This window comes from Bison bison, unplaced genomic scaffold (assembly GCF_000754665.1).
Source record: "Bison bison bison isolate TAMUID 2011002044 unplaced genomic scaffold, Bison_UMD1.0 scf7180017864491, whole genome shotgun sequence".
Taxonomy (NCBI): Eukaryota; Metazoa; Chordata; class Mammalia; order Artiodactyla; family Bovidae; genus Bison; species Bison bison.
The window spans coordinates 3,261,243-3,279,241 of record NW_011495050.1 but is presented as its reverse complement, the minus strand read 5'-3'; the positions used below and the strand labels follow the sequence as shown (position 1 = coordinate 3,279,241).

The 17,999-nt window shown below is 42.1% G+C and overlaps 1 protein-coding gene across 6 annotated transcripts in view; it reads right to left on the bottom strand.

Moving 5' to 3' along the window:
- The window catches only part of SAMD12 (sterile alpha motif domain containing 12), a 448,274-nt gene that overhangs the window by 386,206 nt on the left and 44,069 nt on the right, over positions 1-17,999 (bottom strand). For all 6 annotated transcript variants that reach the window (XM_010863421.1, XM_010863423.1, XM_010863419.1 and 3 more), the window contains exon 2: positions 14,979-15,157. In XM_010863421.1, coding sequence (XP_010861723.1) covers positions 14,979-15,157 — 179 coding nt within the window. The remainder of the gene's footprint in view (positions 1-14,978; positions 15,158-17,999) is intronic.

The window sequence follows — 17,999 nt, the reverse complement described above, 5'->3', positions numbered from 1 at the left end:
ATGACCAACCTAGATAGCATATTGAAAAGCAGAGACATTACTTTGCCAACAAAGGTCCATCTAGTCAAGGCTATGGTTTTTCCAGTGGTCATGTATGGATGTGAGAGTTGGACTGTGAAGAAAGCTGAGTGATGAAGTATTGATGCTTTTGAACTGTGGTCTTGGAGAAGACTCCTGAGAGTCCCTTGGACTGCAAGGAGATCCAACCAGTCCATTCTGAAGGAGATCAGCCCTGGGATTTCTTTGGAAGGAATGATGCTAAAGCTGAAACTCCAGTACTTTGGCCACCTCCTGCCAAGTGTTGACTCATTGGAAAAGACTGATGCTTGGAGGAATTGGGGGCAGGAGCAGAAGGGGATGACAGAGGATGAGATGGCTGGATGGCATCTCTGACTTGATGGATGTGAGTCTGAGTGAACTCTGGGAGTTGGTGATGGACAGGGAGGCCTGGTGTGCTGCGATTCATGAGGTCGCAAAGAGTCAGACACGACTGAGCAACTGAACTGAACTGAAACAAAAATTTGAAATCACATATCCTCTATTTAAAAGAGTTCTGCTCGATAACAAATCCAAGCTTTGATGCATTTCTTTCTTCCATCTGGGTTCCCCTAGTGGCTCAGATGGTTAAAAAATCCACCTGCAATGCAGGAGACCTGGGTTTGATCCCTGGGTTGGGAAAATTCCCTGGAGGAGGAAATGGCAACCCACTCCAGTATTCTTGCCTGGAGACTCCCGTGGACAGAGGAGCCTGAAAGGCTACAGTCTATGGGGTCCTAAGGAGTCAAGACACGACAAAGTGACTAACACTTTTACTTTCTTTTCTGTTTGTTACACTTCTGGCTACCTCTAAGTAGTTACTGCTATTCAGGCATCGATAGGAGTAACCCTCCTTTGTCTATTTAGTACAACATGAGAAAAGGTTGGTATCAGATTTCTCCCAAAAAGGATTACACAATATGCAAGTTAGACATGAGTGCATTTATGAACTAATTATATAAAGAATAGGGAAGCAATGAAGTTCAGCTTTTGGTGACATTTGACCAAAATTCTATAAGGATTTGGCTTCAGCCTTGGTTTTTGGCAGGCCAAGTAGCCAAATGCCATTTTGGCTCCAGTTTTGGCAACCTTGACCTTGTGCAAAATAATGATCATTTGGCCATGTTGGTTACTTACACCTCTGACCACCACTACACTGCTGGTGACACAGATAGGGATGCTCCTTAGGGCTTATTATTGCTATATGGAAATTCCCTTTCCAATAAATGTAGGTATTTTACGTCTAATTAAGCTAATCTCCTGGCTTGTTTTTATATTAAAAGTTTATCAGTCAGGTGAAACTTAAATGTACATTGATTATATGAATTAATTTACACAACAAATAATTGTGTCCCTGTAACATACCAAGCATAGTTTGCCATTTTAGGGATAGATCAAAAAAACAAATCAGGTCCCTGCCCTCACACAATTTACATTTGGAGGGATGACATAAAATAATAATACGTGTAATAGATAAGATGATACACTGTTTTAAAACGTCTTGGGTATGTTGAGTGTGGGAATGAGAATAACGAAAGAGTCAAGGATCAGAAGCACTGAGAAAGAGTTCGTTATTTAAACACAACAGCCCAGCAAGCCTCACTGAGGCTATGGTTGAATAAAGGTTTCAAGAAGATGGAGGAGAGTGTCTTGGGCATCCTGAGAAAAAGAAGCTGCAGGCAGAGGGAACAGCATTACAAGGGCTCCCAGGTGGGAAGCTGCTGCTGCTGCTAAGTCACTTCAGTCATGTCCGACTCTGTGCAACCCCATAGACGGCAGCCCACCAAGCTCCCCCGTCCCTGGGATTCTCCAGGCAAGAACACTGGAGTGGGTTGCCATTTCCTTCTCCAATGTATGAAAGTGAAAAGTGAAAGTGAAGTCGCTCAGTCGTGTCCGACTCTTAGTGACTCCATGGACCGCAACCTACCAGGCTCCTCCGTCCATGGGAATCTCCAGGCAAGAGCACTGGAGTGGGGTGGCATTGCCTTCTCCACCCAGGTGGGAAGATACCCAGTTTAGTCCAGAAGCAGCCTGAACATGAAGAGTGTAGCAGGAGATGACACGAGTGACTTACCAGGGAACAGATCATGCAGAGCCCAGGAGGACACGGAAAGGACTCTGGCTTTTAATTCAAAGAAAATGGGGAGCAATGAGAGGAGTCTGAGCAGAGAACAACATGATCTGATGGGCACATGAATGAATTCCAGCTACTGAATGGAAATTCCTGCTTTACAGTACTGTGAAAACATTTTTTAAGAGAGAAAACCACAGGGATGGCAATACAATTCAGCTTAATCTTGAGAACGCTTAACAAGTATCTTCTTTAAATACAATCCTAAGCTTTCATTTATGGGACTGTTTCAATGAAACTGCCTCATGAGCTACAACCAACATGGCAAGCCCAAGAGTTGAAGTCTTCATTTCAGTCAGTTTTCAGTGGAGAGGATGAAAGTTCAATGACTTGGTAATATCATCATTAGCATGGCCTGCAGGGGCAGAGCTTGACCAAAACATCTGTTGCTCCTTCTCTGATCTCAGTTGAGAAGAGTATATTCTCAGTATCACAAATGTGCACTATAAAAACCACAGGAGTCGATAGCTGTGACTCTGCTTGTGATACCACTCTGATACCACTGCACTACAATAGCAATTTAAAAAAGTATCTGCTTGGTATAAATTTAAGTTGTAATAAATAGGTATTCTTATCAGTATTTCAGGTTTATCCTTGTATGCCAGACATTCTTTCTAAGATGAAGATATTCAACTTCAGCCAAATAGTGACTGGACGCTTGCTCACTTGGCGTCTGACCAAAATGCACATTTGGTATATATTCTGAACCATATGTTTGTGGCCCCTCCTCAATTCACAGGCTGAAGCTCTTACCCCCAAAGTGATCGTATTTGGAGGTAGGGCTTTTAGGAGATAAATAGGTATAGATGAGGTCATGAGGATGGGGCCCCATGATAGGATCAGCATCCTTTTCAGAAGAGAAAGAGAGACTAGAGCTCACTTTATCTTCATCGTGTGAGGATACCGGCAGAATGCTTCCATTAGCAAGTCAAGAAGAGGGCCCTCACCTGGAACCAAATTGACTGACTTCCTGATCTTGGACTTCCCAGCCTCCAAAACAGTGAGACATTATTACTGAAGCTACCTAGTCCATGTTATAAACTATGCTATTTTGTTATAGCATCCCAAGCTGCTATAACAAAATATGTATGGTCACATGTAACAGCAACACCTGAAAACTATTTCTCATTCATAAATCCCTGGCAATAATGTTCGAGGTGTTGTCTGATACCTGGTGGTCTGATTCTCAATTTAAAACTTCCTGATCATTTAAGGAGAAGCCGCTGCCTTCTTTTATCATCTGGTTATGACTTCAAGGCAAAGGGGGAAGAGTTAAGGGAGTCAGCTGATGCTTATACTGAGGATTATGAAGAGAGCTGTGGGTAGGGGTGGAATCTTGGCCAACACTGGAGGGAGCAGAGGGATGGATGTGCAGGTCGGAGACTTTTTAACTAAGTCAAGTTTGGAATGCCAACCACAGACCACAAACAGGTATTTCCCTAGCCTAAGGGACAAGTTAGAACTGTGAAGAAGGAGGGTAAATAAGAGCTATGGATGCAACCCTTGCTTGTCCTGTGGACAATGTTCCACTTGCACCCACCATCCAGAAAAGCATCCTCTGCCACTAACAATCATTACAGCAAGATGGATCTTCCTGCTCGCCTCTACAGAGGATAAAGATAGCAGAGTGGAGTGAGTGAAAGTCGCTCAGTTGTGTCTGAATCTTTGTGACCCCATGGACTACACAGTCCATGAAATTCTCCAGGCCAGAATACTGGAGTGGGTAGCCTTTCCCTTCTCCAGGGGATCTTCCCAACCCAGGGATCAAACTCAGTCTCCCGCATTGCAGGCAGATTTTTTACCAGCTGAGCAACAAGGGAAGCCCAAGAGTACTGGACTGGGTAGTGTATCCCTTCTCCAATGGATCTTCCCAACCCAGGAATTGAACCAAGGTCTCCTGCATTGCAGGTGGATTCTTTATCAACTGAGCTATCAGGGAAACCCAAAGATAAACACTACGGGGCAAAAGAAAGGAAAACCCAGAGGCGAGGAACTTCCAGGTCATATCAACTAACATTTCATTTATCAGAAGCGTATTCTTTAAGATGTGCTGGACACTGCAGCAGGCACTGATGCTGTACCAGTGAATAAGACAGAGAAGATCACTGCTGTCAAGGAGTTTACATTTTACTGGAGAGACAGAAAATAAACAGTATGATTTCAGACAGGAAGAAGCTCCATGAAGGATACACCATGATATCAGAAAGCGTGACTGGAGTGGTCAGGCCTCTCTGCAGAGAAACATTTGAGCTGGGACCTATGTGACAGGGAACCAAGGTGCAATGATCAAGGAGGTAAATATAGGCAGACAGGATGGCAGGTACCAATGCGTTCAAGAGAGAGCATGACTTTGGCATATTCCAGAAACAGAAAGACAACTGTGTCTGGAGCTCAGATGACCAGAGGAAAATCTGATATGAGGTGAGATTGGGGAGGCCAAGCAAAGCCTGAATGTCTTGGATTCTCACCATAGGAATGAGTCTGGATTTTTACTTTAAGTGAAAAGGATGCTAAGAAGGTGCGTGGTATCCTTTAATTCAAGATTGGTGTGTGGGAACAGGATCACAGGAGGGCAGGAGTGAAGTGGAAGCCAGTCAAGAGATAGTGAGGTGGGTCCGGGTGATAGGAGCAGATGTGGGAACATGAGTAGATTTCAGAATAAGAAGTAAGGGGAGAATGAACATGATGTGTTGATGGATAATCTATCTCTGAACAACAGAACCGCCTCTACAATTCACATTTTTTTCCTACATAATGCAACATACTATTTTTTCAACTCAATCATTATTACAAAATCATTCTCTTTCTCAATATATGAGTGATATCTTGCTGCCTGCTAAGTCACTTCAGTCGTGTTTGACTCTTTGCAACCCTAGGGACTGTAGCCTGCCAGGCTCCTCTGTCCATGGGAATCTCCAGGCAAGACTACTGGAGGGGGTTGCCATGCCCTCCTCCAGAGGATATTCCCGACCCAAGGACTGAACCTACATCTTCTACATCTCCTGCATTGGCAGGTGGGTTCTTTACCACTAATGCCACTTGGGAAGAGCCATGAGATAATAGGGCAGTTTAAAATGATGTATTACTTATTACCACGGTTTTTCCTGTTACAACTATTAACTTTTGGCAAGTTATACCCAAATAGAACATAAGTGTTAGCCATTTGTATATTTAGAGAGAAGAGAGAAGAGAAGGCAAGGTGTTCTTATAAAATGACTTAAAGTGTCCCTTCCCCACACACCCTCTCCCAACATTTATTTGTCCAGATCCTGGGTGTACAGTGTCTAAAGCCGACCTGTCCAGTGCCTCCCATTGGCTGAGGTGCAACTGAGACATCGTAGAGCAGGGAAGACACACAGACGTGCACCTCCACACAGGTCCACCTGTAGGCATCTCAGTGAAATACATCCACTTCCGCAAAGTCACATGGGGACTTCAACACCCACCATGAAGAACCAGTTACTATCTGGCTTTTTATAGCCAAAGTTTGCAAATCGCATGGTCACCTGAGTCCAGGTATTCATAGTTCAAAAGCAACTATGATGTAGGATATCAGGAAAGCCAAAATACACTTGAAAATCGTATGCAACAATACACATTTTATAACAATGTCTTAGCATCTGTCTGTGTGTACAGGGAAAGAGAGGGTCAAAAGGGGAAACGTGTGTGTATATGTTCAGAGATGCTGTGTGTCTGGTGGACTACAATGTCCCTCACTTGGAGTAAGTGTCAGTCCTCAAGCTGTGGGTACTCAAAGGTCCAACCCTGCTTTCTTCTACCACCTTCTGCTCTTCATCTTACTTGGCCTTAAGCTTCTCCCAACTTCTGTTTTATCTTCTTCTTGAGTTCTTCACTTGGCTGAGTTGACCAGGGCTCTCAAATGCCTCTAGGCTTTTCCAGTGTCACCCATCAAGGACTCGGAGTCTCTTCAACACAGTCACAGAAGCAGATCACTGCTGTCACGTGTGCCTCTTATGTTTGTCTTTTTCTTAGGTTCAAATTATACACTTGCCTTTATATAAATGCAGGCAATTGTGAAATTTCTCAATCAGTTCTGACAGGCATGACTCTTAACTGCTGTCATGGTTGAAAAGTTTACATATTGATCCCCAGCATTTCAGACTGGAAAAGAAAAGCATTTGGGCAGAGTGCTACCAGTCAAGCCACCCCTAGAACTCACCCTTTCTTCCAAAAGACTATCTTTACTGTGTCAAATTGTCAATGGAATTGTAACTGGGCTCTGATCCACCCACTGATAGGGGCACCACTTCCCCTGAGGCCAACTTTCCATTCTATCCTCAAAATGGCATGCACTGCAGTCTGGGTACACAAGAAAAGGAATGCCAACCAAGTGGCTGCAAGAAGCTGTTGTTTTGTATAGAGTGGTAAGCTCTAGCCATGTGTCAGAATTATGATGTTTTAGGTCAGGCTGCGCCACTACTAGCCTCAAGATTTTGAGAAGGCATGTCATCTCACCACCACCTATGCAATAAACCAGGTGGTCGGATGCTCCCGAAGGTGCCTTCTTGATTGATTATTCCATGAAACTATGGCTCCAATGCATGCTCCACTGTCACACTTTTCAGAGCTCAGCACTTCAGTTGTAAATGCTTACCTTTTCCAACACGGGTTGACTGCGGTTTCTCCTGAGGTCTTTCCAAGTGTTCAGTGCCTGTGCAGGAGGGGCCTGGAGCTCACACGGCATGACGTCATCTTGGCTTCTCTCTCTTGTTCTGACCCCTGACAATTCTTAACTAAGTATGTGGTCATTATGTTTCCCATGCATTATGTCCTTTCCTATCACTGGTGACAGTACATTGGGTTGACAGCCTCTTTTGGAGATGTTCTTACTCCCCAAGCCAAGAAATACAGATAGCCAAGAATTAGATCATTCTATCCCCAAATTGCTGTAGGCCTTCTCAGAGGCAGCTGAGCAATGTGATTTGATCAAGGTTAAGTACAATCCCCCTTCATCTTTAACCCAAGACAGAATTCTCCGAGCTTTCTGTTTCAATCCCAGATTATGCTTCCTTTCCCACTCTAACAAACATCCCCCAGCTGCCCTACAGTCAGCTCTCATTTATCCACCTGTGGCTTATCCCAAGCACCAGGCTTTCTCCTCCTCCCGCCTCCAGCACCAAACTCCAGGCCAGCTCCTTTAACTCTGTGCCAAAGAAATACAAACTAAATCTAATATTAGCCTAATGAGAAAAGGCTATCTGCTGCCAAAGATTCACATAATGCATCCCAGAGCCAAATGTGGGCAATTATTCACTGCTTTGGATGCTGGCACTGCTTCTGCCTTATATAATATAGCAATCAGGATCTACTGCATTTCTCCCCAAGAAAGAAAGAATACATGCAGTGTTTTAACCTCTTCTTTTGTCTCATTGGCCTGATTCTCGGTATAACAGATTCTCTTTTCTTTCCAAAATCAATCAATCATTTGTCATTTAATGTTAAAGAGATGAAAAAAATCCTGGTTTTAGAGTCATTATACTTAGATTTCAGTCATATTTCTCCACTTTTTAGCCAGAAGCTAAGTTTTGCAAGTCATTCTTCGTTTTCTCAGCTGCAAGATGGAGATTTTATAAATAAAAACATAGAAGTCAATCACATCTAAACAAGAGACACACAGAAAGTCATCAAGACTCTCGATCATTATTCTGATTCACTGTTTTACATGCTCTGGTGAATCAGCATTGCTGGTATGAAAAAATAAAGATTAACTTTATGAAACCCTTCATTTATAGGCATGAAAACACAGGGCAAATTTCTTCGTAAGCACCTAGAAGATCAAGTCTAGAAGACAAGAGTTTCGATTTCCCAATGCTGTATTTAGGCCACTTGTGAGGACACAGTCCAGAATTTCAAGGTAGGGAACAGCCAGCATGCTATCTACCGATGGGCTGATCTTAATCCAGATCCTGAGTTGCTATGGAAATGCAAATTCCAACCATCGGACAATTGAGGGATATAACCTTCAAAACAGACTCCCCTTTCCACATTTTTTCTTATGATTGAAGCACATGTCCCCCCAGGCCCAAGGACAAGGGTCAGAGAAAATGTTCACACAATTCCATCTGTTCATCTTACTCAGTCTTATAACCAGAAAATTTCAATGGCTTCCACAGATCAGAGCAGCCTGTCCAATAGAACTTTCTGTGATGTTCTATGTCTGTGCTAGCCAAGACACTGATCCCTAAGGCACCTATACTCTCTGGATTCCCAAGTCCTCACTGGCATTTAGGACTCCCTTTGGCAAATATCTTTTGCAAATTCACACATCAAATGTATCTGTTTTTGTTTTTGTTTTCCCAACTAGACCCTGTGCTACCCAGTAATAAGGCTTAAAAGTGAGCTTGGTTCTCTATTGATTTCTATTTCATTTCTCTTTCATTTAAGATAGCCAATGACATAGATAACCCTCTTTCTAGAATTACGGCTCTAGTCTTTCGAGTCATTGAGGGCAAGGGTCCCCAAATCACATTTAAGATAAAGAAACAAAAAGATGCTTTTTCCAAGGATGTGTAGACAGAGAAATTTTTTAAATTATAAAAGCAATATGAATTTCACAGTCAAGATGGTAGATTACACTTATGCTATACAATCCCCTCTCAGACTCTAGAAATGTAAAGATATTAGAAAATATATTTTAAAATTTATATATTGCCATACTTGAAATCAAGGAAGAGATATCTTTAGGTGCCAAGAGCTCATAGCAATGAGGAATGATGAAACTAAAGACGCCTCCTGGAGATCTGGAATAGGGATTGGTTCCAAAGCCCTGCCTGGCCAGACCCAGAATGGCAGAGCCCATAGGCATGACAGGGAGATGGAACCAGGCTCCTGTGTGAAGCTGCAGATGAGAGAGCACATCTGGGGGGACTTTATTTGCATCATCAGTAGCAAAGACAACATCAGATTGAGACATAATTAAACACCTGGTCAAAGATGCTACCTCCCAAACAGTTCAGGAAGAGACAAACACAAAAAGCACCTCATCAGTGCTTGCTTCAACAGCACACAGACTACAAAAGCGCCTCAACACACGGCATATTTCCCAAGACAACTCTCCCCCTTGGCAAATCATTCAGCAAGACTTCGGACCCATGGGAGGAAAAACAACACCCTCAAAGGTAGAACACCAACTCAACAAATAGGAAGAGTCACAGCTGAGCTGCTTAAGCTAATGAGCAACTGAAAAGAGCTTTAAATAAATATGCTTAAAAGAGTTCAGTTCAGTTGTTCAGTCGTGTCCGACTCTTTGTGACCCCATGAACTGCAGCACGCCAAGCTCCATCACCAACTCCCAGGGTTTACTCAAACGCATGTCCATCTAGTCAGTAATGCCATCCAACCATCTCATCCTCTGTCGTTCCCTTCTCCTCCTGCCTTCAATCTTTCCCAGCATCAGGGTCTTTTCAAATGAGTCAGTTCTTCGCATCAGGTGGCCAAAGTATTGGAGTTTCAGCTTCAGCATTGGTCCTTCCAATGAATATTCAGGACTGATTTCCTTTATGCTTAAAAGAGTACATATATTAAAAAGAAACTCCCAGTGCAGAAGAAGAAAAATTTCCCCATAATCTCAGCTCTAGATATAAACTGTCTCCTGAGAAATCTGTATGCAGGTCAAGAAGCAACCGTTAGAACCAGACATGTAACAAGGAACTGTTTCAAAATTGGGAAAGGGGTATGTCAAAGCTGAATATTGTCACCCAGTTTATTTAACTTAAATGCAGAGTACCTCATGTGAAATGCTCCAGGCTGGATGAACCACAAGCTGGAATCAAGATTGCCGGGAGAAATATTAATAACATCAGATATGCAGATGACATCACTCTAATGGCAGAAAGCAAAGAGGAACAAAAGAGCCTCTTGATGAAGGTAAAAAGGGAAAGTGAAAAAGCTGGCTTAAAACCCAACACTCAAAAAACTAATATGGCATCTGGTCCCGTCAGCATATAGCAAATAGATGGGGAAACAATGGAAACAGTGACAGACTTTATTTCCTTGAGCTCCAAAATCACTGCAGATGGTGACTGCAGCCACTAAATTAAAAGACGTTTGCTCCTTGGAAGAAAAGCTATGACAAATCTAGACAGCATATTAAAATAGAGACATTATTTTGCCAACAAAGGTCTGTATAATCAAAGCTATGATTTTTCTGGCAGTCATGTATGGATGTGAGAGTTGGACCATAAAGAAGGCTGAGTACCAAAGAATTGATGTTTTTGAACTGTAGTACTAGAGAAGACTCTTGAGAGTCCCTTGGACAGCAAGGAGATCAAACCAGTCAATCCTAAAGGAAATCAACCCTGAATATTCACTGGATAAACTGATGCTAAAGGTGAAGCTCCAACACTTTGGCCACCTGATACTAAGAGCCAACTCACTGGAAAAGATCCTGATCCTGGGAACGACTGAGGGCAGGAGAAGGGGACAACAGAGGACGAGACAGTTGGATGGCATCAACAACTTAATAGACGTCAGTTTGAGCACGCTCTGGGAGATAGGGAAAGACAGGGAAGCCTGGTGTGCTGTAGTCCACGGGGTCTCAAGGAGTCATACATGACTTAACTATCAGCCATAAAAAGGAACACATTTGAGTCAGTTCTAATGAGGTAGATGAACCTAGAGTCTATTATACAGAGTGAAGTTAAAAAGAGAAAAACAAATATTGTATATTAACACATACATATGGAATCTAAAAAATGGTACTGAAGAACCTATGTGCAGGGCAGCAATGGAGATTCAAACAGAGAGCAGACTTGTGGACACAGTAGGGGAAGCAGAGGGTGGGACATATTGAGAGAATAGCACAGAAACATATATATTATCATACGTAAAATAGCCAGTGGGAATCTGCTACATGACACAGGGAGCTCAAACCCAGCACTCTGTGCAAGCCTAGAGGGATGGGATCGGGTAGGAGGTGCGAGGTTCAAGAGGAAGGGGACATATGTATACCTATAGCTGAGTCATGTTGATGTATGGCAGAAAACAACACAATACTATAGAACAATTATAAATAAAAATAAATTAATTTAAAATAGAAATAAAAATAAAATTTTGAAATAAATTAAAAACCATTTAAAAATAAATAAAAACAATTATGGAATGAAGTCTTTCAGACTCGGTGATGCCTTTTTACGGGGAAAAGATATTTATAGGAAAATGGGAACATGTTACACACTCTGCAGGAACCTGCCCGTCTTCCTCTCGCCCTACTGCAATAGCAACACGCTCATTTTCCTGCATAAACACTGCTACAGATTGAAAATCTGTGTTCCCCTAGAATTCACACCCTAGCCCCCAATGTGATAGTAAGGAGGAGGAGTCTTTGGGAGGACGGGCCCTCACAAATGGGATCAGTGTCCCCATGAGAGATTCCAGAGAGATCCTTGGTCCCTTTCTACCATGTGAGGACACAGTGAGATGATGGATGTCTATGACCTGGGTAACAAGGCTCATATCAGACACTCCAGCTGGTGGTACCTTGACCTTGAACTTCCCAGCCTTCAGAACTATGAGAAACAAATTTCTGTTGTTTATAAGCCATCCAGTTTCTTTAATTTTTATTGGAGCATAGTCTCTGGTCGCTCAGATGGTAAAGAATCTGCCTGCATTGTGGGAGACATGGATTCAATCCCTGGGTCAGGAAGATCCCTTGGAGAAGGGAATGGCTACCCACTCCAGGATTTTTGCTTGGAGAATTCATGGACAGAGGAGCCTGGTGGGCTACAGTCCCTGGGGTTGCAAAGAGTTGGATACGATTGAGTGACTAAAACTTTCCTTTCACAGTTGCTTTATAATGCTATGTTAGTTTCTCCTGTACAGCAAAGTGAATCAGTTATATACACATATATCCCCTCTTTAGATTTCCTTCCCATTTAGGTCACTTCAAAGCACTGAGGAGAGTTCCCTGTGCTATGCAGTAGGTTCTCATTGGTTATCTATTTCATACATAGTATCAATAGTGCATATATGTTGATCCCAATCTCCCAATTCACCCCCTGGTTCCCCTCTTAGGGGCCATGCGTTTGTTCTCTGCGTCTCTATTTCTGCCTTGCAAAGAAGGCCTCTATAGCATTTTTCTAGATTCCACATATATGTGTTAATATACAATAATTCTTTTCTTCTTTCTGACTGACTTCACTCTGTGTGACAGCCTCTAGGTCCATCCACATCTCTACAAATGATTCCACTTCGTTCCTTTATACAGCTGAATAGTATTATAAGCCACCCAGTTTAAAGTGTTTTATAGCACTCCGAACAAACTAAGATATACATAGGTCTCCATCACCCTTAAAAAGATAGAATTTGTTCAATTCCATGAATACACAGTCTCTTTGGCCAAAGTTTTATGAATGAACATTATTTTCATATTATAGACATCGCTAGAGTGAATATTCTCCTGCAGCCATCTTTGCACATTTGGGTGATTATTTCCTTAGGACAAGTTCCTAGAGAGGGCATCACTGGCTCAAAACTTACACTCATTGAAAATTTTGATAACTCTATCAGACTGTCCTCCAGAAAATCTGTATGGATTTGCATTTCTGAGTGGCTTTACATGATGCATCTGTAGCTAGAGGTTTTTTAAGTTAAGTGTAAAGTAGGTCAAGTTACCAGAGATTCAATTATTTACCTAAGGAAAAAGGATGACTCACAACTCCAATAACCCTTGGAGTGCAACCGAAAGGCACATCTCAGTGTGTCCATACATGCACAGAACATGTTCACACTGTCGGTGGTACAGAATCTCTGGGGTATGTGACACTGCAGGTCTGGAGTAATCCTTATTTTTATTTTTGCCCCTGTTCCCCAGCAACCACCACTGTCATCAAGTCCTCCATGAAAAAATAAATACTTTGTAACAAGAGCTCCTAGTCTGTTCACTCCTAAACATGTCAATGTGAAGACATTCTGAATTCCCTTTCAACTCAGTTTGGGGGTTTCACTGTAGACAACCTGGAAAATCTCAGACAAATCTGGCTTGCAACCAGAGTCTAAACCTGAGGAAAGGTTCATTATAGATGACTGCATTCTCGGTGAAGTAGGTTTTCAGCAAAGCAAATGTAAAGTGAACTAGAGGCAAAAAGGTACTGACATGAAGACTGGTTTTACTACCACATCACACATTCCAGATAATTCAGAAGTTACCAAATCCTATCAGGTTTGAATCCAACTTCTTATATCACCAAATCTGTTCTGCAAATAAAAGAGAATCTGGAAAAGTTGAATTAAATTAATTTAATTAAATTAAAGTTGAATTAAAATCAGGCAATTGTCAATTAATGTTTTCTTTTCCTCCACTGTAATATTTAATATTTTACGCATCTCTGAAAAGATCCTACTCAAATAAACCATTTATCTTCCTAGTTAAAGAAGACCTTTAAGACATTTTTTTCCTCACTCTTTCAAGATGGAATCAACCACTGGCTGACCAGATTTAGATGTCAAAATCAGAGCAGATCAGATCAGATCAGTCGCTCAGCCGTGTCCGACTCTTTGTGACCCCATGAATCACAGCACGCCAAATAGGGCTTACTTATTCCCAGCTCCTCTCACATAACAATAACCAACCAATTTTCTATGAGGTGTAATTTCTCTCAGCTAAAATGTGCAAAATATCTGCAATATCTCCCTTGCTAATTGTTCCCCACTCCCTACAACACAGATACACACATACTCTTTTGTCATCAGTTTTTAATTATCTACACTAAAGTAATTGGTAATTATCCAAAAGTACAGACAAGGTAGAAAAATTCACATCTGATCTTGGAAGGCTTTTTTCTTTTTTTTACGGGAGTGGGAGGGAGTTATTGTATGACAGCCGAGCGACCTTTCTACTTGAGGCTTTTCTTGGGGGACTGCAACATCTGCTTTCCAAGGCATGCATATATTCATCTCCTCAACAAACATTTGAAAGGAAATCTCTTCGAAGGAAATACCATAGGAAGACAAGTTCTCTCAATTTTCAAGGAGCAAACTAACATACACCCCCAACAAAAGCATCTTCACCGGTTTCAGACAAAGACCCATACAGCGCCAGTTCCATGATGGAAAACCTTTGAAAGAGGCTGCTCTTACTAAATAATCATCTATCCTTCAACTCCCAGTTTACCACTGTGTGTCTTGTACCTACATCTATATTAAAGACTAAAGGACTGAAGAATACTGCAACAAATTAGAGCAACTATATCTTTAACCAGGGTCCTGTTTACTATTGTCTACCTGACAGAATTGTTACCGGAACCTAATAAGCCAGTATGTCAAAGTCCTTCCAACAGTACCTGGAATATATGTATATATTTCATAAAATATCACTTGTTACTGTGATGGTCAGCAAAATCCCCTCATACTCATGCAGCCAACTGAGCCTTTTACAAAATACTTGTACATATACAGTATTATTTCATCTGTTCAACCTGATGGAAATGATAGTGTTGCTGGTACCCATTCTATAGGTGAAGAATCTGAGGCTTGGAAAGTCATATGACTTGTCCAATATTATCAAATGATCAATTGAGCCTGGTAAACAAATCGTTAAGTCCAGGCACTCATCCCTAGAGCTCGTCCTATACCATCCTCAGAGCCTCATGCTCTAAGACTGACCACAAATGTGCTTTGATTTCACTCTAAAGGTGATGAAGTCACTATTTTCATTTCTTATTACTTGTAGTCGAGGAGCAGTGATTTTTGAATCACCAACAATAATTAATGAAAGTACTGTCAGTTCTTCCCTGGGGCTGGGCCACAAAATATAGAAGCTGCAGCTTCAGAATCTCATTGGAGTATCACCTACCTTAGTTGTCTCGGCTTCTGTCTGCAGTCGCTTGGGGGTTCCTTTTTGGTCAAGCACCTTCTGGAAAGTTTTATTTTTAATGGATTGAGACTCAACACCTTCACCTTCAATTTGTAGTTTAATACCTTCACCATGGGCAGGGTGATCAATACCCCGTGGATTCAAACCGCAGTGGAGAGCTAGGAAAGAGGAAAGAAATCTAACTCAGAAAACAGATCCTATAAAGAAGGTGTCCATGAAAGACAATACTTCATTTGGTCTACATGGGAAGAAACAAGACATTTCCAAGTTGAGGGGTGGAATTATAACTATAGGAAATAATCTAGGGAAGAGGGACCATGGTATGGTGGCAAATCCCGAGCTCCGAAGTCAGAAAGACGGCAGCACAAATGCAGGAAGCATCAGTTTCAAGAAGTTCGACCTTGAACAAGTGACTAATCCCCACATTACAGATGATAATACCAAATCAGGCAACTTAGGCACTGCCTCCCACACATGCAGTTATTTCAACCTCTGCAGTTCAGTTTGTATCTATGCTTCCATCTGGAACACTGTTCATTCATTCCTTCCAGCTTCTGAATCTTCCCTATTCTTCGAGCATCCACTCAATATTCAACAAATATTTATTGAGCAAACAGTAAGAAGTCAAGCAGATATTTTGTTCCCAGCTCTCACTTCTCCCTTAACAAGTCCCATCCCTTCCCATCATTTCTGATACAATCAATCTGCCCATGACTCTCAAATCTTACATCCAGCCCAGAGAGACCTTTTTTTTTTTTTTCTGACAGGTGTGTACTTGCTTTTTAATTTATTCTAATTGGAGGATAACTACCTTACAATATTGTGATGGTTTTGCCATCCATCAACATGAATTGGCAACAGGTATACATTTGTCCCCCTCATCCTGTACCCTCCTCCCACCACCCTCCCCACCGTATCCCTCTGGGTTGTCCCAGAGCACGAGTTTTGAGTGCCCTGCTTCATGCATCAAACTTGCACTGGTCATCTCTTTTACATATAAAACGAAGGTGAGCATGATGCATGTGCTGGGAACTGAACCCGGGTCTCCCACATGGGAGATGAGAATTCTACCACTGAACCAGCAATGGCCCTGTAGCTTACAGCCCAGAAAGACCTCTCTTACTAGCTTCAGACATAAGTAAGACTGTCACTCAACATCCCAATGTCAGTGTATCAGAGATCTCACATTTAACATGTTCACATTGAACCTTGATTTTTCTACCCCCAAATATTCACCTTCTCCAGTCACTACAGAGAAGCTAGAGTCCTCCTTGATACTACTCTCCCTGTAAGTCAGTACATCACTTTCATCTTTTACCAGGGCCAGTAAGTGCTGCACTCAAAATGTTGCTCCCATCCACCTACCTCACTCCATCTCCACTGCCATCACTCTGGTCCACGCTACCCACCTGTGTCACCTAGACTGACCGCCCCAACTGCTCCTCCTCCCTGGATACCCACAGTCTCATTAAAAAATGCACAGGTCAGTTCACAAGACTCTTCTGCTACAAAACAGAGATTTAATGACTTAGAGAACAAACTTATGTTTACCTGGGTGGGGAGGGATAGTTAGGGAGTTTGGGGTTGACATGTACACACTGCTTTATTTAAAATAATCAAAGATCCACTGTATAGAAAACGTAGAGGGGACAAGAGAAGGAGATAGATGATATTGGCCATGCATTGATAATTCTTGAAGCTAACTCATAGATTCATGGGGATTTATTTCACTACTCCTTCTACTTTTGTGTATATAAAAAGGTTTAAAAAAAACACACACACACAAACTAACTTTCTAATGGCTTCATTGTACACCCAGAGCATTCAAAAGTCTTTAATGTGGGCTACAAGGCTATGACATTATCTGTTTCATTCTACCTCTCCAATTTCCTCACCCACTACAGTATCCCTCGTCCACTCCACCTGTACCACCCACTTCCTTGTCTCTTCTTTGAACACCCCATGCCTTCTTGACTTTGCATATAATGTTTCTTTGTCTGAACTGTTCTTCCCCATTCTTCAGCTAACTGCTACTCATCAGTAAGGTTTTGGCTTAAATACCAACTCTTCAGACACACCTTTCCTTAATCCCCTCCCTCATTCTCCCTATCTCCCCCTCCCCACATTGGATCTTATGCCTGGAACGACAACTATTCAACAAACATCATACGAATCTTAAAAAACTCACTGTACAGTGGTCTGTATGCATGTGACCTTATTTATACCACTTTATAATTTTATTTCTTTGTTTGGCTGTCCTGGGTCTTTGTTGCTTTTCTCCAGCTGTGGTGAGTGGGGGCTACTCTCCAGTTGCGGCACACGGGCTTCTCATTGCAGAGGCTTCTCTTGTTGTGGAGCACGGGCTCTGGGGCATGCAGGCTTCAGCAGCTATGGCACACATGCTCAGTAGTTGCCGCTCCTGGGCTCTAGAGCACAGGCTCAATAGCTGTGGCTCATGGGCTTAATTGCTCTGCAGTATGTGGGATCTTCCAGGATCAGGGATTGAACCTGTGTCTCCTGCATTGGCAGGCGGCTTCTTTACCACTGAGCCACCAGGGAAGCCCTATTTATACCATTTTATCTAAAAAATTATCAGAAATTCTTTTCTAGTCTTTTAAGTTCCTAAAACATGGACCAGCCTATTTCACGGTGCATTGTAAGCACTCATGTATTAGTTCACGCCTCTTCCCTCGGGTTTTGTGATGGATCTCAAATAATCTTCATGAAAAACCCTGATACATAATTATATTCATTTCACAGACAAGGGAAATGAGGCTTAAAGGGTTATAGTCATAAAAAGTCGTACAGTGTCTGCTGAAGGTCACAAAGATCATGTATCATTTAGGTTGCAGATGATTTCAAGTTTCAGATGAACAAACCCAAAATAGATTAACCAGTGAAGAAAATCATTAACTTTCAGGAGAGGAAGCCCAGTAATGGGAAAAGTTCTGTGTTAGCTGATTTCCCAGTTCAATAGGGCCATCAAGACCCTTTTCACTT